General features: G+C 35.8%; 1 protein-coding gene across 1 annotated transcript; it reads left to right on the top strand.

Annotated features, from left to right (window-relative positions):
- The first annotated feature begins 18265 nt into the window (after window positions 1-18265).
- Window positions 18266-21829, top strand: LOC107782298 (uncharacterized). The gene is made up of 6 exons (XM_016603165.2): window positions 18266-18769; window positions 19948-20065; window positions 20183-20502; window positions 20598-20729; window positions 20817-20915; window positions 21075-21829. The coding sequence occupies exons 1-6, from the start codon at window positions 18369-18371 to the stop codon at window positions 21565-21567; spliced, it is 1563 nt and encodes a 520-aa protein (XP_016458651.1). The 5' UTR covers window positions 18266-18368; the 3' UTR covers window positions 21568-21829.
- The last annotated feature ends 3455 nt before the right edge of the window (window positions 21830-25284 follow it).

Below are 25284 nucleotides of genomic sequence, written 5' to 3'. Positions count from 1 at the left end.
TCATATTGAGACTACAAATGATTGGGATAATCTTCATGTTTCCACAATCATAGGGGATAAAATAATATGTATGTGAGAAGTTACCCGTCTTATTCTATAATTTGTACTATATCATGTATCACAGTAAACCAGAAGTTTACTAAAGCAAAAGTTTATGACATAGTAAACCAGAAGTTTACTAAGAGATAGCACATGACATGATAAACTTGAAGTTTTCATTTGCCATTTTTAAACGAGCTATTTGAGAATTCAGATAAGCATATACTAAAGAACTAGAAGATTCTTCAGGAATTCTTATGTGTTGCTTGTTCTCATAATGAATTGATTATACCAGCTAAAGTTGGGACTAAGACCCCTGATTCTGAAATATATAAAAGGTGAATATGGGCCCGTTCACCTATCATGTGAACCACTTATAGGTGCATATATGAGATGGTTACATGTGTAATTATTGTCAACCTGCAGTTTGGCATTTGGAATTGCTTTTCTCGATTAAGAGCATAATTTTCAGATTATGAAATCAAGACAGTTCATCTTGATGATGCTTGTTTATATTCAAGCTGGTTTAGCATTGAATACCTCCTATTAATGGCTAAACCATTGTTTATGAGAACAAAGCTTTATGTGTTGGTCTAAGATTTTCTAAATTGCATATAGCAGTACTTGTATGCATCAGATCAATAATATATGATAAGTCCTCCCTTCACAATTGGTTTAGGATCGGAAACCAAATATTTTTACTATCTTTTATTGTGTGGTATATGATTAATTTATCTACCATAATACACAAAGATATGTTTCCCAAAGATGATTGGGGATATATGTTAGTTTTTCTAACATTTGGGGATGGAATAAACAGTTGAAAAATATGCTATATGAATCGAATTATCATTAATATGATCCTCACTTAGAAGGTAATTCAAGTCGAATGCCAGAAGCATATGCTGATCCAAAATTAAATATCATATTTCAGCTACAAATGCTCCTATTAAAATTAAAGTCCCTAAAGGATAGAGTTTACTGTACGCATGAAGCGTGGTAGACCAATCGGTTCTAAAGGTAACAATCCTTGAAATATAGTAGGAGCTAATGATCAAAATGATCATAATGAGGAGAAAATAAGCTCTAGAAGAGCCCACGACATAACATTTCATGAAACTCCCGAAAAAGTTCAGGTACCTGAAAATAAAGAAAGTGATGAGATCTCCACAAGTTATGTCGCTTCGGAACTGACACAAAATGATCGTCGACGATATATTTGATACAATATAGTGCACAATATTATAAAAGATTGTGAGGATCGGACCAGCAATCCAGACATTTGAAGATTTCATACCATTTAGATACAAGTCTTAACCTATATGACTTATTTGGCTAAATCTATATGAAGATCCTTGAAGGATTGAAAATGCCCGAAGCATATAATTCAAAGTCTTGAGAAATGTACTCGATCAAATTATAAAGATCTTTGTACGGTTTAAAGCAATCTGTGCGCGTGTGGTATAATCGTCTCAGTAAATATTTGCTGAAAGAAAGTTACATAAATTATGTTATTTGTCCAAGTATTTTTATAAAGAAAATGTCATCAAAATTTGTTACATTTGTTGTTTATGTTGGTGACATAAATCTTATTGGAACTCCGGAAGAGCTCCAAGAGGGTCTTAAAAATACTTTTACATGGACAAAGTGTACCTATTAAGTACACCAATGAATATTCAATCACTTGAAGTGAATAAGGATCCGTTCCAACCTCTAGAAGAGGATGAGGAGCTCCTTGGTCCTGAAATACTCTATCTCGGTGTAGATGGTGCACTTATTTATCTTGTTAATGCTAACAAAAGTGGTGTAGATCGTATTGGTAAAGCAGATGCAGGTTATATATCCGATACCCATAAAGCTCGATTTCAAACCGGCAAGTAGGGAGTGCATATGATTGAGATCAGTGATTCATTCGAGAAACACGTGGGTTGGAATGTGATAAAAGACCCACAATATTATACGGAGATAATGTTTCATGCATAGCCTTATTAAAGGGAGGATTTATAAAAGGAGATAGAACGAAGCACATTTCACCAAATTTATTCTACACACACGATCTTCAGAAAAATGGTGACATTGATGTGCAACAAATTCGTTCAAGTGATAATCCAGCAGATTTATTCACTAAATCTTTGCCAACTTCAACTTTTGAGAAGATGGTATACAAGATTGGAATGCTGAGACTCAAATATTTGAAACAAGGTTTTCATCAGGGGGAGGAAAATACGCGATGCACTATTTTTCCCTTACTAAGATTTTTTCCCATGGGGGTTTCCTTATAAGGTTTTTAATGAGGCACCTAGTAATGCGTATTACTAAATATGTATACTCTTTTTCCTTCACTAGGATTTTTTCCCACGTGGTTTTTCTTAGTAAGGTTTTAATGAGGCACATTATCTTTTAATGAACATCCAAGGGGGAGTGTTATAAATATATTATATTATGGATGTTCATTTAGTACTCTGTTGTAAATAAGTGTCACTACCCAAAATCCCAACCCGGTCACGAGGGCGCCTCTCGTGAGGACAAGGCCAGCCAATCAACAAAACAGTACATCTCTTTATAATTACTTAGCAGGAATAAGTCTAAATCATGGGCAATATAATCTTAAATGCGAAATAAACGTGATAGAACAAGGAAAACTCTCCCAACTCAGGCCGAAATCGGGGTGTCACAAGCCATGAGCTACTACAGAGTTTACTAATATTTTACAAAGTCTGGAATTATCAAAAATAACAAAGATAAGGGAGAAAGCGGGGCTGCGGACGTCAACAGCTACCTCGTTACTCCTAGTCACTACCTGGTCTGGAAAGAATCAACGCTCAGGAGCGAACTCAACTCTGCCTGTATCTGCACACATGGTGCAGGGAGTAATGTGAGTACTCTGACCCAGTGAGTAATAAAAATAAATAACGACTGAAAACATGAAATCTCATAACGGCACAATATAGCGCTATCCCAAGCAGTAAAATCAGTTATACAGTAAAATAGTGAGTATCAGATAATTCTTCTTTTAAAACAGTAAAGACAAATAATTTCCACAGAAAGGATAAATCAAAAGCTTGCCCCTCGGGCTCAATATGTAAATCTCAGTATAGTATCAGCCCCTCGGGCTCACTCCCAACTCACCAGCACACAACATCAGCCCCTCGGGCTCACTCCCAACTCACCACACACAAGCAACGGCCTCTCGAGCCCACTCCCAACTCACCTGGGTACCCTGCGCTCACTGGGGGTGTATACATACTCCAGAGGGGCTCCTACAGCCCAAGCGCAATATCAATAGGCCTGAAAGCCTTCACACATCACACACAAGGCTTGAAAGCCTCCTCATATAACATTTGAGGCCTGAAAGCCTCCTCACATCACTCAACATATCCTCACGTATGGCCCTCGGCCTTAATCAGTCCAGAAAATAATCATAAGCCTCTTGGGCATCAGTAAAACAATAGTGCTCAGCTCAACAACATTATAAATATCATTAAATATCGAGTTGAGTATAAATGTAGCTAAGTTCACAAAATAATATAATTCAATTGGACTGAGTTCAAATAATATTTCAATTCGTGAGGAAAATAGTGATGTAAATTCACAAAAGATTTCAGATAATTGGCATGAAGCCCAAATATGGCAATAAGCCCAATCATAGTGAAAAAATAATAAATCTTTATCAATTACGCGGTAAAAATATCAACTGAGATGGACCAAGTCACAATCCCCAATAGTAAATGACCCCGCGCTCGTCATACAACGCGTGTCTCATCTCAACATAGCAGTATGTTGTGCAATCCGGGGTTTTAAACCCTCAGTGCATCATTTAAAATCATTACTCACCTCAAGACGGTCCAATGTCTACTCTGATATGCCCTTGCCTCTCGAATTTACCTCTTTGCGCATCGAATCTGGTCAAAACCACAACGAATACATTACAATAGGCTAAGGGAATATAACCCAATCGAAAAGACTCGAAAAATATCGAAATTCAAGAAATTCGCAAAACCCGAGCCCCGGGATCACTTCTCAAAAAATTACGAAAGTAAAATCACCGGATTCCTCGTCTCACCACGAGTCCGTACATATAAAATTTACCAAAATCGGAGTTCAAATGACCCCTCAAATCTTCAAATCTTATTTTCAAATCCCTAGGCTTATCTTCAATTTACTCCTCAAAAACATGTAATCTAGTCGGATTATTCGATGATAATTCAATATTACGGAGTAGAAATAATCACAAGTGACTTACCTCAAGATTTCCCAAGATTTCTTGCTAAAAATCGCCCAAAATCCGAGCTTGGAAGTCAAAAATAATGACCAAACTCGGACTGCTGGACATTAAATCTGTCCAGAAATTTTCGGTACTGTTCACGCGGGGGCACTGTTCATGCGCGTGAGGTCACTGTTCACCCGCGCGGTTACTGTTCACTGCTGCAGAAAATACAGCAGCTTTTAAGAAATTTGCAGCACAGTCATTTTTCACTAAAATGGCTCTAACTCCATCATACGAACTCGGAATTAGACGATTCTTGTTCCTATGAGTCACAAATAATAATACAAACACAACCCTTCAATTGAAACTCAATTCGGAGCTCGTTTGACTAGTTCAATACCCATTTCGCTCGTTAAACAATTAACTCACATTTCACGTCAAAAACCTAATCGCTACTTGATGAAATTAAACCAAAATTTCCAGATCAGTCCTATAATTCATGATTTAAATTTTGGAAGTCTCGAAATCAATTTTAGATCTCTAAAACTAAAAATAAACCTTTAGATCATTACATTTATGCTCAAAACGGCAAAAATCTTCCAAAAATGACCCGTTGGGCATCCGAAACACACCCGAGGCCCCCGGGATCCCGACCAATAATACCAACCAGTCCCAAAATACTTACGGACTTGCTCAAGGCCTCAAATCATATCAAACAACGCTAAAATCATGAATCAACCTCCAATCCAAGTTTTATGAACTTTAGAATTTCCAACTTCTATTTCCGATGCCGAAACCTATCAAATCACGTCTGATTGACTTCAAATTTTGCACACAAGTCCAAAATGACATAACGAAGCTACAGAAATTCTCGGAATTCCATTCCGACCGTCGGATCAAAATTTTACCGATCAACCGGAAATCGCCAAAATACTAACTTCGCCAAAATGAGCTAATTTCTTCACCGGACCTCCAAAATTAATTCCGATTGCGCTCCTAGGCCTTAAATAATCCCCCAAAACTAACCGAATCATCGGAATTCAATTCCGAGTGCTCTAACTCACAAGTCATTGTCCGGATGACTTTTCCAAACTAATTCTTCCTTAAAGAGACTAATTGTCCCATTTCATACCAAACTCGATCTGAATTGACTCAAATTCACCAAGTACACATATTGAAACATGAATAAGCATTTAACGGGGAATACGGGACGAAAATACAAGAAACGACGGTTCGGGTCGTTACATTCTCCCCAACTAAAACAAACGCTCGTCCTCGAGCGAGTTAAGAAACATACCTGGAGTTTCAAATAGGTGTGGGTACCTGCTCCGCATCTCCTGCTCGGTCTCCCAAGTAGCCTCCTCCACGGGCCGACCTCTCCACTGTACTTTCACTGATTCTATATCTTTTGATCTCAATTTTTTAACCTGTCAACTCAAAATAGCCACTGGCTCCACATTATAAGTCAAATTTTCATCTAACTGTACTGTACTGAAATCTAAAATATGAGACGGGTCCCCAATGTGCTTCCGGAGCATGGACACATGGAATATCGGATGAACACCCGATAATCTAGGCGGCAAAGCAAGCTCGTAAGCCACCTCTCCAATCCTCCTAAGTACCTCAAATGGTCCAAAAAACCGCAGACTCTACTTCCCTTTCTTTCCGAACCTCATAACACCCTTCATCGGCGAAACCTTCAGCAAAACCTTCTCGCCCTCCATAAATGACACATCTCAGACCTTCCGGTCCGCATAACTCTTCTAACGCGACTGAGCTGTGCGAAGTCTTTCCTGAATCACCTTCACCATTTCTAAGGCATCCTGGACCAAATCTGTCCCCAACAACCTAGCCTCACCGGGCTCAAACCAACCCACTGGAGTTCTACACCGCCTCCCATATAAGGCCTCATACGGTGCCATCTGAATACTGAACTGATAGCTGTTGTTGTAGGCAAACTCTGCAAGTGGTAAAAATTCAACCCAAGAACCTCCAAAATCAATCACGCAGGCACGCAACATATCCTCCAATATCTGAATAGTACGCTCGGACTGTCCGTCCGTCTGAGGATGAAATGCTGAACTCAACTCCACCTGAGTGCCCAACTCATGCTGAAAAGTCCTCCAAAACTGAGAAGTGAACTGAGTACCTCTATCCGAAATAATAGTAACTGGAACACCATGCAACCGCACAATCTCCTGAATAAAGATCCTAGCCAGCCGCTCCGCAGAATATGTGGTACACACCGGAATGAAATGCGCTGACTTGGTCAGCCTATCCACAACGACCCAAATCGAATCAAAATTCTTCAAAGTCCGAGGAAGGCCACTCACGAAATCCATAGTAACTCTCTCCCATTTCCACTCAGGAATAATCATCTGCTGAAGTAAACCGTCCGGTCTCTGATGCTCATATTTCACCTGCTGACAGTTGAGACACCGAGCCACATATCCCACAATGTCTTTCCTCATTCTCCTCCACCAGTAATGTTGTCTCAAGTCCTGATACATCTTTGCAGCACCCGTATGGATGGAATACCGCGAATTGTGGGCCTTCTCAAGAATCAAATCTCTAAGCCCATCAACATCGGGCACACAAATACGGCCCTGCATCCTCAATACGCCATCATCACCTATAGTCACATCTTTGGCATTATCATGCTGAACTCTGTCCTTAAGGACAAGCAAATGTGGATCATCATATTGGTGCTCTCTGATGCGATCATATAAGGAAGATCGAGAAACCACACTAGCCAATACCCGACTAGGCTTAGAAATATCTAACCGCACCAACTGATTGGCCAAGGTCTGAACATCAACTGCAAGAGGCCTCTCCCCAACTGGGATGTAAGCCAAACTCCTTATATTGACTGCCTTTCGGCTCAATGCATCGGCCACTACATTGGCCTTTCCCGGATGATATAGAATGGTAATATCATAGTCTTTAAGTAACTCAAGCCATCTCCGCTGCCTCAAATTAGATCTTTTTGTTTAAATAAATGCTGAAGACTGAGATGATCAGTGAATACCTCACAAGATACGCCATATAAATAGTGCCTCCAAATTTTTAAGGCATGAACTATAGCAGCCAACTCCAAATCATGAACAGGGTAGTTCTTCTCATGGGGCTTCAACTGACGAGAAGCATAAGCAATAACTCTACCCTCCTGCATTAGCACACAACCAATCCCAACTCTGGAAGCATCACAATATACCGTGTATGAACCTGTAGCTGATGGTAACACCAACACTGGAGCTGTGGTCATAAGTGCCTTGAGCTTCTGAAACCTCTCCTCACACTCGCCGGACCATACAAATGGGGCACCTTTCTGAGTCAACTTGGTCAAAGGCGATGCAATAGATGAAAACCCCTGAACAAATCGGCGATAATAGCCTGCTAGCCCAAGAAAACTCCGAATCTCTGTGACTGAGGACGGTCTAGACCAACTCTGCACTGCTTCTATCTTCCTTGGATCAACCTGTATACCCTCGCTGGACACTATGTGTCCCAAAAATGCCACAGAACTTAGCCAAAATTCACATTTGGAGAATTTTGCATAAAGCTTCTCCTCTCTCAATCTCTGCAACACTACACGCAAATGCTGGGCATGCTCCTCCTGGCTACGCGAGTACACCAGGATATCATCAATGAATACACTAACAAATGCATCCAGATAAGGCTGAAATACACTGTTCATCAAATGCATGAACGCTGCTGGGGCATTGGTCAGCCCGAAAGACATAACCAAAAATTCATAGTGACCATATCTAGTCCTGAAGGCAGTCTTGGGAATATCCGACTCCCTGATTTTCAACTGGTGATAGCCCGAACGGAGATCAATCTTAGAAAATACCCTCGCTCCCTGAAGCTGATCAAATAAGTCATCAATGCGAGGCAAAGGATACTTGTTCTTCACTGTTACCTTATTCAACTGCCTATAATCAATGCACATTCTCATTGTGCCATCTTTCTTCTTCACAAATAAAACAGGTGCACCCCACGGGGACACGCTAGGCCGAATGAACCCCTTATCTAGGAGTTCCTGAAGCTGCTCCTTCAATTCTTTCAGCTCTGCTGGTGCCATACGATATGGCGGAATAGAAATAGGCTGAGTGCCCGGCATTAAGTCAATGCCAAAATCAATATCCCTGTCCGGCGGCATGCCCGGCAGGTCTGCAGGAAATACATCAAGAAAGTCCCTCACAACTGGGACAGAATCAATACTAGGAGTCTCAGCTCCAACATCCCGCACAAAAGCCAGATATGATAGATAACCCTTCCCAACCATACGCTGGGCTTTCAAGAAAGAAATTACTCTGCTAGAGACATAATCAGTCATGCCACGCCACTCGATCCTCGGAACACCCGGAATAGCCAAAGTAACTGTCTTAGCATGATAGTCTAGAATAGCATGATATGGAGATAAACAATCCATACCTAGAATAATATCAAAATCTACCATGCTCAACAGCAATAGATAACTCGGGTCTTCAGGCCCTCAATAATCACAACACATGACCGGTACACACGGTCCACAACAGCAGTATCACCCACCGGGGTAGATATATGAATAGGTAAAGAAGGAAACTCTCGGGGCGTACCCAAATAATGAGCAAAATATGAGGACACATAAGAATAGGTGGAACCGGGATCGAATAATACAGAGGCATATCTGTGGCAGACTGGACAATTCCTGTAATGACATCATTTGAAACAAAACAGGCCCGTCCACCGCCTGATCGACCTTAATCCCCGTAAGCAATAACCGACTCACCAACACGCCTCAAACTGGAACCAATATAGCACAAAATCGTGCAATCAACTTATTTAATAGCAAACTCCCCAACTTGGCTCAAAGACATAGATCAAAACGCACTCAATAAATCATAACGCACATACTCCTCACGTGGCTATCCAACCATCATTCCCACTAATAGGGACAATACCGTACATATAATTTCAAAACTCTTGCTCGCACAATCAGCACTTCGGTGCTCAAGCCATAGGCAAGGATCCAGCCTCAAGTCCTCCAGACTGGCCTAACATCAAACTCATAGCGATTACGTCTCGCCCTTCGTCCAGGGAATTACAAGCCATCAAGGCACATCTAATACTGAGCGCTCGTTCGCGCATACGAACACATGGATGGAATTGTAAGAGTTACTTTTTTTTCCAGCTGAATCAAGGACGCACGATAAGAATTCAAGAATATGAAGTTTTCCTAAAGGTTTTGCAGCCTCTCGAGGATAAATACAGACGTCTCCATACCGATCCGCTAGACTCTACTAAACCAGCTCATGACTCGCGAGACCTAGTAACCTAGGCTCTGATACCAACTTGTCACGATCCAAAATCCCAACCCGGTCGTGATGGCGCCTCTCGTGAGGACAAGGCCAGCCAATCAACAAAACAGTACATCTCTTTATAATTACTTAGCAGGAATAAGTCTAAATCATGGGCAATATAATCTTAAATGCGAAATAAACGTGATAGAACAAGGAAAACCCTCCCAACTCAGCCCGAAATCGGGGTGTCACAAGTCATGAGCTACTACAGAGTTTACTAATATTTTACAAAGTCTGGAATTATCATAAATAACAAAGATAAGGGAGAAAACGGGGCTGCAGACGTCAACAGCTACCTCGTTACTCCTAGTCACTGCCTGGTCTGGAAAGAATCAGCGCTCAGGAGCGAACTCAGCTCTGCTTGTATCTGCACACATGGTGCAGGGAGTAATGTGAGTACTCCGACCTAGTGAGTAATAAAAATAAATAACGACTGAAAACATGAAATCTCATAACGGCACAATATAGCGCTATCCCAAGCAGTAAAATCAGTTATACAGTAAAATAGTGAGTATCAGATAATTCTTCTTTTAAAACAGTAAAGACAAATAATTTCCACAGAAAGGATAAATCAAAAGCTTGCCCCTTGGGCTCAATATGTAAATCTTAGTATAGTATCAACCCCTCGGACTCACTCCCAACTCACCAGCACACAACATCAGCCCCTCGGGCTCACTCCCAACTCACCACACACAAGCAAGGGCCTCTCGGGCCCACTCCCAACTCACCTGGGTACCCTGCGCTCAATGGGGGTGTGTACAGACTCCGGAGGGGCTCCTACAGCCCAAGCGCAATATCAATAGGCCTGAAAGCCTTCACACATCACACACGAGGCCTGAAAGCCTCCTCATATAACACTCGAGGCCTGAAAGCCTCCTCACATCACTCAACATATCCTCACGTATGGCCCTCGACCTCAATCAGTCCAGAAAATAATCATAAGCCTCTTGGACATCAGTAAAACAATAGTGCTCAGCTCAACAACATTATAAATATCATTAAATCTCGAGTTGAGTATAAATGTAGCTGAGTTCACAAAATAATATAATTCAATTGGACTGAGTTCAAATAATATTTCAATTCGTGAGGAAAATAGTGATGTAAATTCACAAAAGATTTCAGATAATTGGCACGAAGCCCAAATATGGCAATAAGCCCAATCATAGTGAAAAAACAATAAATCTTTATCAATAACGCGGTAAAAATATCAACTGGGATGGACCAAGTCACAATCCCCAATAGTAAATGGCCCCGCGCTCGTCATACAACGCGTGTCTCATCTCAACATAGCAGTATATTGTGCAATCAGGGGTTTCAAACCCTCAGTGCATCATTTAAAATCATTACTCACCTCTAGACGGTCCAATGTCTACTTCGCTATGCCTTTGCCTCTCGAATTTACCTCTTCGCGCATCGAATCTGGTCAAAACCACAACGAATACATTACAATAGGCTAAGGGAATATAACCCAATCGAAAATACTCGAAAAATATCGAAATTCACGAAATTCGCAAAATCTGAGCCCCGGACCCACTTCTCGAAAAATTACGAAAGTCACATCACCGGATTCCTCGTCTCGCCACGAGTCCGTACATATAAAATTTACCAAAATCGGAGTTCAAATGTCCCCTCAAATCTTCAAATCTTATTTTCAAATCCCTAGGCCTAAATCTTCAATTTACTCCTAAAAAATATGTAATCTAGTCGGATTATTCGATGATAATTCAATATTATGGAGTAGAAATAATTACAAGTGACTTACCTCAAGATTTCCCAAGATTTCTTGCTAAAAATCGCCCAAAATCCGAGCTTGGAAGTCAAAAAAAATGACCAAACTCGGACTGCTAGACATTAAATCTGTCCAGAAATTTTCGGTACTGTTCACGCGGGGGAAATGTTCATGCGTGTGAGGTCACTGTTCACCCGCGCGGTTACAGTTCACGCGCGGGTACTGTTCACTGCTGCAGAAAATACAGCAGCTTTTAAGAAATTTGCAGCACAACCATTTTTCACTAAAATGGCTCTAACTCCATCATACGAACTCGGAATTAGACGATTCTTGTTCCTATGAGTCACAAATAATAATACGAACACAACCCTTCAATCGAAACTCAATTCGGAGCTCGTTTGCCTAGTTTAATACCCATTTCGCTCGTTAAACAATTAACTCACATTTCACGTCAAAAACCCCTATCGCGAGTTGATGAAATTAAACCAAAATTTCCAGATCAGTCCTATAAATTTCCAGTCCTATAATTCATGATTTAAATTTTGGAAGTCTCGAAATCAAATTTGGGTCTCTAGAACTAAAAATGAACCTTTAGATCATTACATTTATGCTCAAAACGACAAAAATCTTTCAAAAATGACCCGTTGGGCATCCGAAACACACCCGAGGCCCTCGGGACCCTGACCAATAATACCAACCAGTCCCAAAATACATTACGGACTTGCTCGAGGCTTCAAATCACATCAAACAACGCTAAAATCATGAATCAACCTCCAATCCAAGTTTTATGAACTTTAGAATTTCCAACTTCTATTTCCGATGCCGAAACCTATCAAATCACATCTGATTGACTTCAAATTTTGCACACAAGTCCAAAATGACATAACGAAGCTACAGAAATTCTCGGAATTCCATTCCAACCGTCGGATCAAAATTTCACCTATCAACCGGAAATCGCCAAAATACTAACTTCGCCAAAATGAGCTAATTTCTTCACCGGACCTCCAAAATTAATTCCGATTGTGCTCCTAGGCCTTAAATTATCCCCCGAAACTAACCGAATCATTGGAATTCAATTCCGAGCCCTCTAACTCACAAGTCAACGTCCGGTTGACTTTTCCAAACTAATTCTTCCTTAAAGAGACCAATTGTCCTATTTCATACCAAACTCGATCCGAATTGACTCAAATTCACCAAGTACACATATTGAAACATGAATAAGCATTTAAATGGGAATACGGGACAAAAATACAGGAAACGACGGTTCGGGTCGTTACAATAAGCTTCTTGAAGAAGCTTATCCATATGGGACTCTACCGTAAATATGTTTATCTATTTAAGTACTCTATTGGAAATAAACTTCCTGAAGAAGCTTATCACTTCGATACCCGGTTAGGGATAAACATTACCCCCGGTAGAAGATTATTCATACCGGGTATAATAAGCTTATCTTTTCAGTACCCAGTTATGGATAAATATTATTCCCGATAGAAGATTATCCATACCGATATAATAAGCTTATCTTTTCAGTACCCAGTTATGGATAAACATTATCCCCGGTAGAAGATTATCCATATCAGGTATAATAAGCTTATCCTTTCAATACTCCGTTATGGATAAACATTGCTCTCAGTAGAAGATTATCCATATCTGGTATAGTAGCAGCTTACACAGCATCTTCTTTTCTTCTATAAATAGAAGAGATTTCAGTTCATTATGTACATCAGTTTGAATTTGAATAATATATCAGTTTCTCTCTATACTTGTCTTTACTTTATAGTCTTTATTTTATAACAAGAAGAAAGTATTGGGGAAAGAATGAAAAGCAAAAAGATAACCCAAAAAATCTATCTATATAGAATAGGAAAGACAAAACAATATTAGAATGCCAAGTGGCACAACCACAATTCAACAAGTGTTAAATTTTAGGACAAACTTCCAATACATTTGAAAATTCAAAAATAATTTAAAATAGAAAATAATTTGAATTTTTTGAACCTTCCCACTTAACTACAACATGGATTCTCACGTTGGATTCAAACTCTTTTTGGGCATTTTTTTAAAATTATTTACTAAACCTTAAATTAAAAAAAAAATATTACTCCAAGTCTAAATCATTAAATTTACTTTTTCAGACGTTGCGAGAATGTGGTGAAATACTTTTTAAAAATTAATTTACATATTTGATATTATACTTTTTAAAATTATTTATTAACCCTGAAAATTTAAGAATCACAACAAACATAGTAAAGAATGTAAAAATTAAAACTTTATATTGAAAATAAATTCTATATTTTCTATCTATATATAATAGGAGAGGCAAAACAAGGATGGGATGATAAGTGTCATCACCAGAAAAATTCTAATTTTTAAAACCAAAATATCTATTTATATATCTTCTATTTATATATAATAGGAGAGGCAATGCAAGGTTATACTAACAAGTGGCATAACAGTAAATTGACATGTGTAGATTTTTTGGACAATTCTCCAACTTTATTGAAATTTTAAATTTATTTAAAATCACAATTGGCAACCACAATATTATTTTAAACTAGAAAATAGGCAGACGAAAAAAGAAAAAAAAAACTCAACTTGCAAATTCAAATCGTTCGCTAATTTAAACTGTTCTTTCCACTAATTGAAACTGTTCCAAACTATTATCACTTCTAATTATATTGATAACTTCTCTCACTTTTTTTGTTTCTCTTTTTGCAGGTTTTCAGAGATTTTCGGTCATGAGGTTTGTGGTACCAAATGCAGGTTATTATGCATTATTGTTGTAGTTATCACTTAGAATTTTACCATAACAATTCAATGGATATTTATATTTATGACTATGTATATCCTAATACCAATTTTAATTTTTTCATGAAAGTGGGTAAGATTCTTTAGGCTATGACATCATATTCAAAACTCAAATTCTGTTAATAACATTACTATGGAATAAGGATGTAATAATAATTTGGATTTTAATGTGATCTTCTCCTACATCTACCAATTAATAATTTACCAGGTTTTTTCTTTCTAGGTTATTGTTATTATCTGACAATGTTATCCTATTGCTTTATGAATTTATGTCGGATTGGATGGAACTTATTTTTTTAATATATTTTTTCATCTTATATACTCTTAAAAAAAACTCCATTTTCCCTTTTCTTTTGTGTTTTGATATGTTGCAGCTTTTGCTGGTAAAAAGAATAACGTATTTCCTCTTCTTTGAGGCTATTTGTGTGGAATGGGCAATGGAACGAGTAATGTAATGCGAGAAAAAGATGAACTTATTTCTTTTATTTTTTCATATTATACACTCTTTGAAAACGTAGATTTTGGCTATCTTTTTAATTGAGTTTTAATGTCACAAAATTAAAAATTAATTATATGTCCTAAGATTTTGGTAACTAATTTTATCTCCTAAATTTTGGTAATTGATATATATGGATTAAATTATTTTTTGTAGCTCTTGGCTATCTTTTTAATGAATTTTTAATGTCATAAAAAATTAAAAATTGATTATATCTCTAAATTTTCAGGCAATTGATACATATTGTAACTTAGTAAATATATCAAATAAAAATTATATTAATTTTGTTGTTGTTTGGTCCTTCTTTCATCCTATTAGTACCTCAAGCATATCAATTCAGCGCAACTTTGTGGGTAGTTTTCACGTGGAACTAGGATTTAAAAGGATACTTACACTTTTTATTTTAAAGAAAAAAAGAAAAAAAAAAGAGAAAAAGAGAAAAAATAATTACCTTACCTAAAATTAACTATTCGGACGTGGGTGACAGTTGATTTAAGTTAGATAATTTCTTTGTTTCTTTTTTTTTAAATTATTTTCTTTTTTCTTTTTAAAATAAAAAGCATATATACTCATCAAAATTCAAACAAATATTATTGATAGAATAAAATTTAAAATAAAAAATATTTCAAGAATAATAAAATGTATATCTTCTATTATATTAAAAGAAGAGTGGCAGATAAATATATTAAACAAAGTAATATGCTAAGAAAAATTTCTATTAACAATGTTATAATACTAAACATTGGATAATATATAATAAAGAAAATACATAACAAAAAAGCTATCCGATATATAATAGGAGAGGAAATGCAAGGTTATACTGACAAGTGGCATAACAGTAAATTGACATGTGTAGATTTTTTGGACAATTCTCCAACTTTATTGAAGTTTCAAATTTATTTAAAATCACAATTGGAAACCACAATATTATTTTAAACTAGAAAATAGGCAGACGAAAAAAGAAAAAAAAAACTCAACTTACGAATTCAAATCGTTCGCTAATTTAAACTGTTCTTTTCCACTAATTGAAATTGTTGTTTTCAGAGATTTTCGGTCATGAGATTTGTGGTACCAAATGCTAGTTATTATGCATTGTTGTTGTAGTTATCACTTAGAATTTTACCATAACAATTCAATGGATATTTATATTTATGACTGTGTATATCCTAATGCCGATTTTAATTTTTTCATGAAAGTGGGTAAGATTCTTTAGGCTATGACGTCATTTTCAAAACTCAAATTCTTTTAATAACATTACTATGAAATAAGGATGTAATAATAATTTGGATCTTAATGTGATCTTCTCCTACATCTACCAATTAATAATTTACCAGGTCTTTTCTTTCTAGGTTATTGTTGTTTTCTGACAATGTTATCCTATTGCTTTATGAATTTATGTCGGGTTGGATGGAACTTATTTTTTTTATATATTTTTTCATCTTATATACTCTTGAAAAACCTCCATTTTTCCCTCTTCTTTTGCGTTTTGATATGTTGCAGCTTTTGCTGGTAAAAAGAATAACGTATTTCCTCTTCTTTCAGGCTATTTGTGTGGAATGGGCAATGGAACGAGTAATGTAATGCGAGAAAAAGATGAACTTATTTCTTTTATTTTTTCGTATTATACACATTTTGAAAACGTAGATTTTGGCTATCTTTTTAATTGAGTTTTAATGTCACAAAATTAAAAATTAATTATATGTCCTAAGATTTTGGTAACTAATTTTATCTCCTAAATTTTGGTAATTGATATATGTGAATTAAATTATTTTTTGTAGCTCTTGGCTATCTTTTTAATGAATTTTTAATGCCATAAAAAATTAAAAATTTATTATATCTCTAAATTTTCTGGCAATTGATATATATTGTAACTTAGTAAATATTTCAAATAAAAATTATATTAATTTTGTTGTTGTTTGGTCCTTCTTTCATCCTATTAGTATCTCAACCATATCAATTCAGCGCAACTTTGTGGGTAGTTTTCACGTGGAACTAGGATTTAAAAGGATACTTACACTTTTTATTTAAAAGAAAAAAAGAAAAAAGAAAAAGAGAAAAAGAGAAAAAATAATTACCTTACCTAAAATTAATTATTCGGACGTGGGTGACAGTTGATTTAAGTTAGCTAATTTCTTTGTTTCTTTTTTTTTTTAAATCATTTTTTTTTCTTTTTAAAATAAAAAGCATATATATTCATCAAAATTCAAACAATATTATTGATAGAATAAAATTTAAAATAAAAAATATTTCAAGAATAATAAAATGTATACCTTCTATTATATTAAAAGAAGAGTGACAGATAAAAATATTAAACAAAGTAATATGCTAAGAGAAATTTCTATTAACAATGTGATAATACTAAACATTGGATAATATATAATAAAGAAAATATATAACAAAAAAGCTATCTGCTATATAATAGGAGAGGCAATGCAAGGTTATACTGACAAGTGGCATAATAGTAAATTGACATGTGTAGATTTTTTGGACAATTTTCTCCAAACTTTATTGAAGTTTCAAATTTATTTAAAATCACAATTGGCAACCACAATATTATTTTAAACTAGAAAATAGGCAGACGAAAAAAGAAAAAAAAAACTCAACTTGCGAATTCAAATCGTTCGCTAATTTAAACTGTTCTTTTCCACTAATTGAAACTGTTCCAAACTATTATCACTTCTAATTATATTGATAACTTCTCTCTCTTTTTTTGTTTCTCTTTTTGCAGGTTTTCGATTTTCGGTCATAAAGTTTGTGGTACCAAATGCAGGTTATTATGCATTGTTGTTGTAGTTATCACTTAGAATTTTACCATAACAATTCAATGGATATTTATATTTATGACTGTGTATATCCTAATGCCGATTTTAATTTTTTCATGAAAGTGGGTAAGATTCTTTAGGCTATGACGTCATTTTCAAAACTCAAATTATGTTAATAACATTACTATGAAATAAGGATGTAATAATAATTTGGATCTTAATGTGATCTTCTCCTACATCTACCAATTAATAATTTACCAGGTCTTTTCTTTCTATGTTATTGTTGTTTTCTGACAGTGTTATCCTATTGCTTTATGAATTTATGTCTGGTTGGATGGAACTTATTTTTTTTTATATATTTTTTCATCTTATATACTCTTAAAAAACCTCCATTTTTCCCTCTTCTTTTGCGTTTTGATATGTTGCAGCTTTTGCTGGTAAAAAGAATAACGTATTTCCTCTTCTTTGAGGCTATTTGTGTGGAATGGGCAATGGAACGAGTAATGTAATGCGAGAAAAAGATGAACTTATTTCTTTTATTTTTTCATATTATACACTCTTTGAAAACGTAGATTTTGGCTATCTTTTTAATTGAGTTTTAATGTCACAAAATTAAAAATTAATTATATGTCCTAAGATTTTGGTAACTAATTTTATCTCCTAAATTTTGGTAATTGATATATATGGATTAAATTATTTTTTGTAGCTCTTGGCTATCTTTTTAATGAATTTTTAATGCCATAAAAAATTAAAAATTGATTATATCTCTAAATTTTCTGGCAATTGATACATATTGTAACTTAGTAAATATTTCAAATAAAAATTATATTAATTTTGTTGTTGTTTGGTCCTTTCATCCTATTAGTACCTCAAGCATATCAATTCAGCGCAACTTTGTGGGTAGTTTTCACGTGGAACTAGGCTAAAGCCTATCGTCCCGGGTTTTAAACCCTAAACCTCTTCTGAGCAACTCTACAATCAGATGTTCAAGTTAAAAAGAGGCAATTCAATCCTTCCCAAAATCCCATTTGATATCATCAAAATTATTCAAATTCACATCTCCAATTTCCATACCAAGAACCCATTTTCCAGTCCAGCAATCCAATTCATTCTTGAAGAAGGCAAAGAATTCGAATCCCGGCAACCCACAAACCAGGAACCCACGTCTAAGCGTAATGAAGAAGCTAAGTTTTCCAGTTATGGGATTCAGATTTCTCATCCTTGGCCTGAATGGGTGGACTTGATGCAGAAGTTGTTGAAATGTGGATACTTTGAGGGAATCGGAAACCCTTTTGGAAATGATGAAGAAATGGGTCCTAAAGATGCAAACCGGATTAGAACTGCTTGTTTGAATTTTGCTCGAGACCGGTTTTATCTTATAAAGTCTGAATTTATAGTCTGTTTTACCTACATTAAACTACTGTTTTAGTAAATTTATTGCTTGTCTTATATTAGGTTTAGAGTTTTTGTTGATTTGTTGAAACTATTGATTTCTGTATTTCAGTTCTAGCATTGCTGTTTTAGTATTTTAGCTTCATAAAATGGTTGGGCATCTGAGTTTGTATCCAATCTTTTGACAATATAGCCACTCTATAAAATGGAAGTCGTGTCAGCAGCTTTAGGGAAGAGGCCTATCTTAACTGTTGTATAATAAAATGTAACTTATGTAAGCCTGATTCCGAGGGATTTCCCCCTTGAATGGGTTATTTACTTCATTATTTATGCTTGAGGATCGAGCCTGAGCCGCTATGGATGTAAACTTTTAGCTTATAGAATGATAGGAATGTCAGCTATGTTTCTGCTGCACTCCCTCAGATTGGAAATGTATAGATCGTTCAATTTATGTTCCCTGTTCTCTTTTACTCTGTCAACCCAAGTATTACAAATCTTTCTAACAATTCTATTTATTGTCCCCTTTTGTTCTGTGTTAAATAGAACCTTATTTACCTATTATTTGTTACTACTTATTATTAGAATGTACATAATAGAGCAGCATGGTCAGCGAGACACTGAATTCATGTAGCCGATCTCAACTTGCTTGAGATTGAGGCATAGTTGTTCTTGTTGTTGTTGTTGTCAACTTAAGATGAGCTTTTCCATAAACGCTACTGGTGCTTCAATATATGAAGAAATAGTTTGTAATCCAATCTTTTGGAATACCTTGAAGACCTAAGTTTTTAGTATCAAGCAAGTAGAAGCCATGAAGGATTAGGATTTGGACGGAAACAACGGCGATTTATCAATCGGCCAGCCTCACATCTTCAAGTATTCAGCTGCTTGTAATTGTATGACACTGTCAAATATTATACATAACACCTACTGCCTCAGAGCACCTTATAGAAAGCAGTGTTAGTTTATATGTAGAGGGTAGTATGTTAGCTTTGTACCCATTTTATAACCCAAAATACCCATGCCAGCACATTAAAGCAACATAATGAGATGGACTGTTTTATCTTTTCACCAAAAGTTAAACCCAATATATATATTTAGTTATTTTGGGATTGGGAATTAGAATTTTGTCAAGCTTGTTGCTGTTCTGACTAACACAGCTATGGTAACAGATATTTGTCGCGGCAAGATATTGAGGTGATAGCTGGCTGTGGCTGTCCAAGCATTGATAGAAAAGTTGTCAACTCTGGAAAGCGCCTTAGGGCATCGTTAGGCATCGAGGAAGGAAATGTATGTACTTAATTGCTGTTGTAATGCTTAACCTAGCTAAGACATCTCCATCAGAGTTTTTGCAGTCTGATGACTAGCATCCATCTGTCTATACTTCTAACAAGATGCATTTAGTAGGTTTGCAGTTTCTGCATATTGAGGGGAAGTTGTGAGAGGGCATATGTCAGGGCACGTGAAGATCAAGGTGGTCGAACCGTTGATGTTATGCGTCTTTTATTGACTTTTGGACTTGATCCAATTACTGGTGCTGTGGAGAAAAAAAGAGTTAATGAATCAGCAAGAAGGCTGCTGAAAGAAATTATGAGTTTCAGTTCAGAGGAACTCAATTGTGAAACACAGAAATCCACAAACCCTTGGAATCCATCTGTACAAGGTGATCACCAAGAAGAAGGTCAGATCATTGTTCCAACAAAACATGGTGATTGGATTTGTCCCAAGTAAGTCTAGTGAAATTTGAATGCATTTAAGATTTAAAACTTCCATGTCGTGCCAATCCTAAACTTTTCATATATCATCTTGTTTTTGTTTCTAGATGCAACTTCTTGAATTTTTCCAGAAATGTGAAGTGCTTACGGTGTAATGGCTTATTTCGCGAAAGACTTAGCAAGCTAAGGGAGGAGCAGGATAATTTTCCATTAAAGAAAGGCGACTGGATTTGTTACAAGTAGGAATCTTCTTGGATAATTTTGTGCAGTAAATAGGTTTATATCCTAGTTTTGCTAGTGTCATTTTGACTTCCAATCTCTTGCAGATGCCATTTTATGAACTTTGCAAAGAATACTAGGTGTTTGCAGTGCAAAGAAAAGCCACCTAAACGGCAGCTTAATCCTGGAGAGTGGGAGTGCGACTCGTAAGCACTTAAACATTTCCCTTTTTTTTTGGTTAATAAGCTGTAGGCACTTTTATGGTCAATGGTAAGTATCAGTATAATGTGTTTTTGTGTCCTCCTCCTTGAGTTTAACTCTCTCTGCTCTGTCTTTATTTCTTTTTGCTTTTTCCCCTTGGTTAGGTGCAACTACATCAATTTCAAAAGAAACATGGTGTGCTTGAAATGTGATCACAGACGGCCAAAAGCATCGACTAGTGGTGCAAGTGCTTCCTCTCAATCTGCAAAACAAAATAGAAGCATTAGTCGAACACGACCTTATTTTGGTGAACTGAATCAAGAAACAAATGAGGACGTAGATGAATGGGAATTTGTTGAAAGTGACGATGAAGATCATTTTTGCTCAATGTCAGGGAGTCAGGAAGCAAGATTCATCGATTTTCCCGTTTTACGGGGGAATAGTGAATTGTCTCGAGATGCAAAGAAGCAAGAAAAATGGAAGATGCAGATGGCTGCGAATAGAAGAATCACTGCAAAAGAAACACTAAATGCTGTTGAATTCAGGTCTTCTTTTACACCTGATAGAAAGTGTTTTCAATATAGTGACGATGAGGAAATGGACGAGTGGTTTGGGCATAAAAATACTCAAAATGCAGGATTGTATCAGAGCCTGTAAACTCTGACCAGTTGTAAGTGCGTGTGCATTATCCAATGTAGCCGTGCACCCTGCTGTTATGAGTATCACTAAAAGCTGTGGAAAATGCAACCGAAAGGCATATAAATGAAGAGGGTCACTACTTTTGATTGAGCCAATGTGGTGTCTGCTACAATTGAACATGGTGAAGCATACATTAGCGAAATAGTAGTTACAGTTGTATATTCTATGAAATATTTTACTCGCTGTCTCATTTGATTGTTGATATGTAGAAAAGTTTAGCGCATACCAAAAGTACTTTTAGAAATTGGGGTCTTAAACATGTTTTAACTAGTGAATTGGTCGCGCTTCGCGCGATCATTAAAATTTTTAATAAATTTATAAAGTGGTCAGTTTGTTACTCTATTACTATTCGAGAAGTTAATAAAGAACGTCAGTTTTTAGTTTTCATGCATCTGCTAAGTATATAAACATATTTAAAAAAGAAAAAAAATCTAAAATGAAAATTTAATGTGTTAACTGAGGTACTTGAATCCCAACACTGATTTTGGGATGTAGAAATAAAAATCGTTAGATAGGTATTTTGATCCTGCTTTCATAATTACAAGGCTACTCCATCCGGTTTGAAATAAATGTCTTATTAGCTTTTCTAATTTGGTACTTTACGAATCAAAGGAAAGAAGAAGTGTCATGGCAATCGAACTTCCATCTCTTTTCGTTTATTTTCGTCTTCTTTTTTCCTTGATATTTTTATCATTTTCTTTTGTACTTGTCCCTTTTTATTTAATACAGTACATCTTTTCTTTTCACCAAAAGATAATAAGAAAGAAAAAAGATGCCACACAGTCTCTTCGTATTCTGTTGACATTCTATTTACAATCTTTAGGCAAAAGAAAACATGACAACTAAAATGAATTGGATGGAGTGTTAAGAAATGTCTGAGTTAAATATGTCACAGCTCATGTAAATCAACATATGTGAACATGAATTAAAAACATAAAATTAGAAAGAAAAAATTAGAAGTAAAGAGGAGAAAAAAATGCTAATGTAAAAATAAGGGATATAAACTTGAAATGTCACCCTCTTTTTTTCTTCCTCTAACGCCTTTTTCTCTAAGACATTTAGGGGTCGTTTGGCATGAGATATAGAAGACATAAGGATGATATAAAAATTTAATACCACCTTAATACTCTGTTTGGTTAGCAAACCAGGTATAAGTTATCTCGGTATTAATTTTAATATTGGGATAACTTATACCTTATAGAAGGTGGGGTAATTAGCACCGGTATAACTTATACTTTCTTCTTAGAAATTATGCAATTGTCATTCTTAATACAACATACCAAACAATGAATAAACAACAATCCCAATATAACTAATCTCAGCATAATTTATGCCAATATAACTTATACCGATATAAATCGTATTCCAACCAAACGACCCATTAGTTTTTTGTTTCCTTGTAATTAATATGAATTGTTGACACTTATGACATCTTTTTTGTATTTTCTATCCCATTATTTTCCTCCTATCCCACTATGTTCAAATTCTAGGCCAATATCTTACTTTCATATCAGATAAATAGCAAACTTTCATAACACACAAGAAATCAACCCAAAATTAAGTAGAAATTGAGAAGTACATGATTTATTGTTGGACTGAATGTAAATAGCACCTTCTAACTTGTTACAAATGTTAGCCTGTTGATATAGAAGAATATACATAGACAACAAATGAATAAGGAAAGAAATCTTGCAATACTCAAAACAATTAGCCATGAGCTGCTAAGTTTTTCTTGAGTTGTTGCCTTCAATTCCATTGATATTTTCCTCATATTTTGAATAGGATAAGTAGGTTTGCGATATATCGACTCTGCCATTCCACAACTCGGAGAAAAATTCAAATCAGTGGAAAATTGAGATAATAAGCCGAAAAAAATACTAAAAGAAAAGAAGAAAAAATAATGACACTAACCGCGAAGGCCACCATGAGAGCTCCAATATGCTATCTTGTATACGTGCATACATGTCATATGCATGTCTAAAAGTTAATAGACTTGTATTGGTGGAAAATCCATAAAAAATTACGCATGTATAGAAGTTTTAATAGACTTGTTTTGATATCCTTTAAGAGAGATACAGATGAAAAAATCCAAGCAACAAAAAAAAATACCTTCTAAAGCATAGTTAACTCCATGATAATGGGAAAATGGTATTACAAACCTTGGATTAAAGAACAATGGATTTGAGATTGCGACCATTTCTCTTGAAAATTGAATCTATAGATTCTAACAGAAGGCAGAAAGAGAAATCTGTGCAAATTTGGAGAGAGACCAGGAGAAGAAAGAAAAGTGCTCAACGTTGTTATAGAAAAACTATGCTTTCATAATTGACCATCAAGCAACAAATTGGGAGAATCCATATTTTGTTCATTGCCAAACATCATCCATGACCAATCATCTGGAAAATAGTATTAATGGAAGTTCTGAATTGAGGAAATTTACTTTAAAGCCTAAATAGAGAACAAAAACTTGAATTAGAGAAGTCAATACACCATTCTATTAGCTAAAAACTAATCGATTATTCGAAATACTTGGACTATAACGGTTACCTAATTATTGCAAAGTCGCTGTCACAGTCAACATTCCCAAATTCAATATACCATTTGCCACATCTACACATGAGCTTTGATGCTGCCCACTGCTTTCATCATTCGGGTAATAAATAATTAGAGAGAGTGTGGCAACCTCTCAAATTTAGTTACATCCCATAAAAAGTTAAAAATATGAAATAAAAATTTGACCTAAGTTTCACCCTAAAAATACTTCGAAAGAGCACTTTATAAGAAGATTCATATCAAGGTCAGGATAAAAAATGCAGGAAAGATTTGAGTATATAAGAATATATCCATGTCAATTCATTTATGTTCCTAATTACCTAAGCAAAAAAAATTTAGTTCGCACCCTCTTAAAATGGATTATATGAACACCAAATTAGATAACAGGAAACAAAAAGAATAACTTCTAAGTTAGAAGCAAGTTTCATACCTCTTCAAGAGCCATGGATTTCATAGGTACATAATCGAGTTGGTAAGCACACAATGATACCAGGTGGCAAAGTCTGAATAGCAAGTCTGGTTATAGATCCGAGGTCTAAAAATTAGTCCACCTCAACCCCGAGTACATCATTCACCAGGATTGGCAATGGAGTAATTATGTGGAATCGCTAAACGTCTTGCTAATGTCTAGACAAAAAACCTTGACATATGATACCTTTCTTCAGATTCGCTTAAGCAAAAAATGCGAATAAACAACAATTTTAATTGATATCTGTCGCGCCCCCTTTTTCTCGCGAAATCGGGTTTGTAACATTTGGGAAGACAACTCGTTCCCTTTTGGGAATTGAGTTTTTTGATTTGAAGAGTCGCCACCTAATGATTAAGTGCATTAGGACACTAGGAAGAATTTGTTAAGAAAAACCAGAGTTTGGGTAAGGGCTAGAAATTATCTCGAGGGGAAGGTGTTAGACACCCCTCAAGATCCACTAGTGTGGTTCTCGGCCATGCTACAATTGTGACTTAAGTACAAACAATAAATAAGCAATTAAGGGTTTCAAATATGAGGGTTTGTCACATTGTGATTGCAAATAAGTTAAAGTTTGAAGAAACAAGGAAGTTGAAATTTGAGAAAAAGGAGTTTGAAATTTTGAAAGTAATAAAATAAACAAGTAAAGGGAAGTC

The sequence above is a fragment of the Nicotiana tabacum genome, chromosome 1 (genome assembly GCF_000715075.1).
Source record: "Nicotiana tabacum cultivar K326 chromosome 1, ASM71507v2, whole genome shotgun sequence".
Classification (NCBI taxonomy): Eukaryota; Viridiplantae; Streptophyta; class Magnoliopsida; order Solanales; family Solanaceae; genus Nicotiana; species Nicotiana tabacum.
Note: the sequence above shows the minus strand (reverse complement) of the source record. Positions and strands in the feature narration are given on the sequence as shown.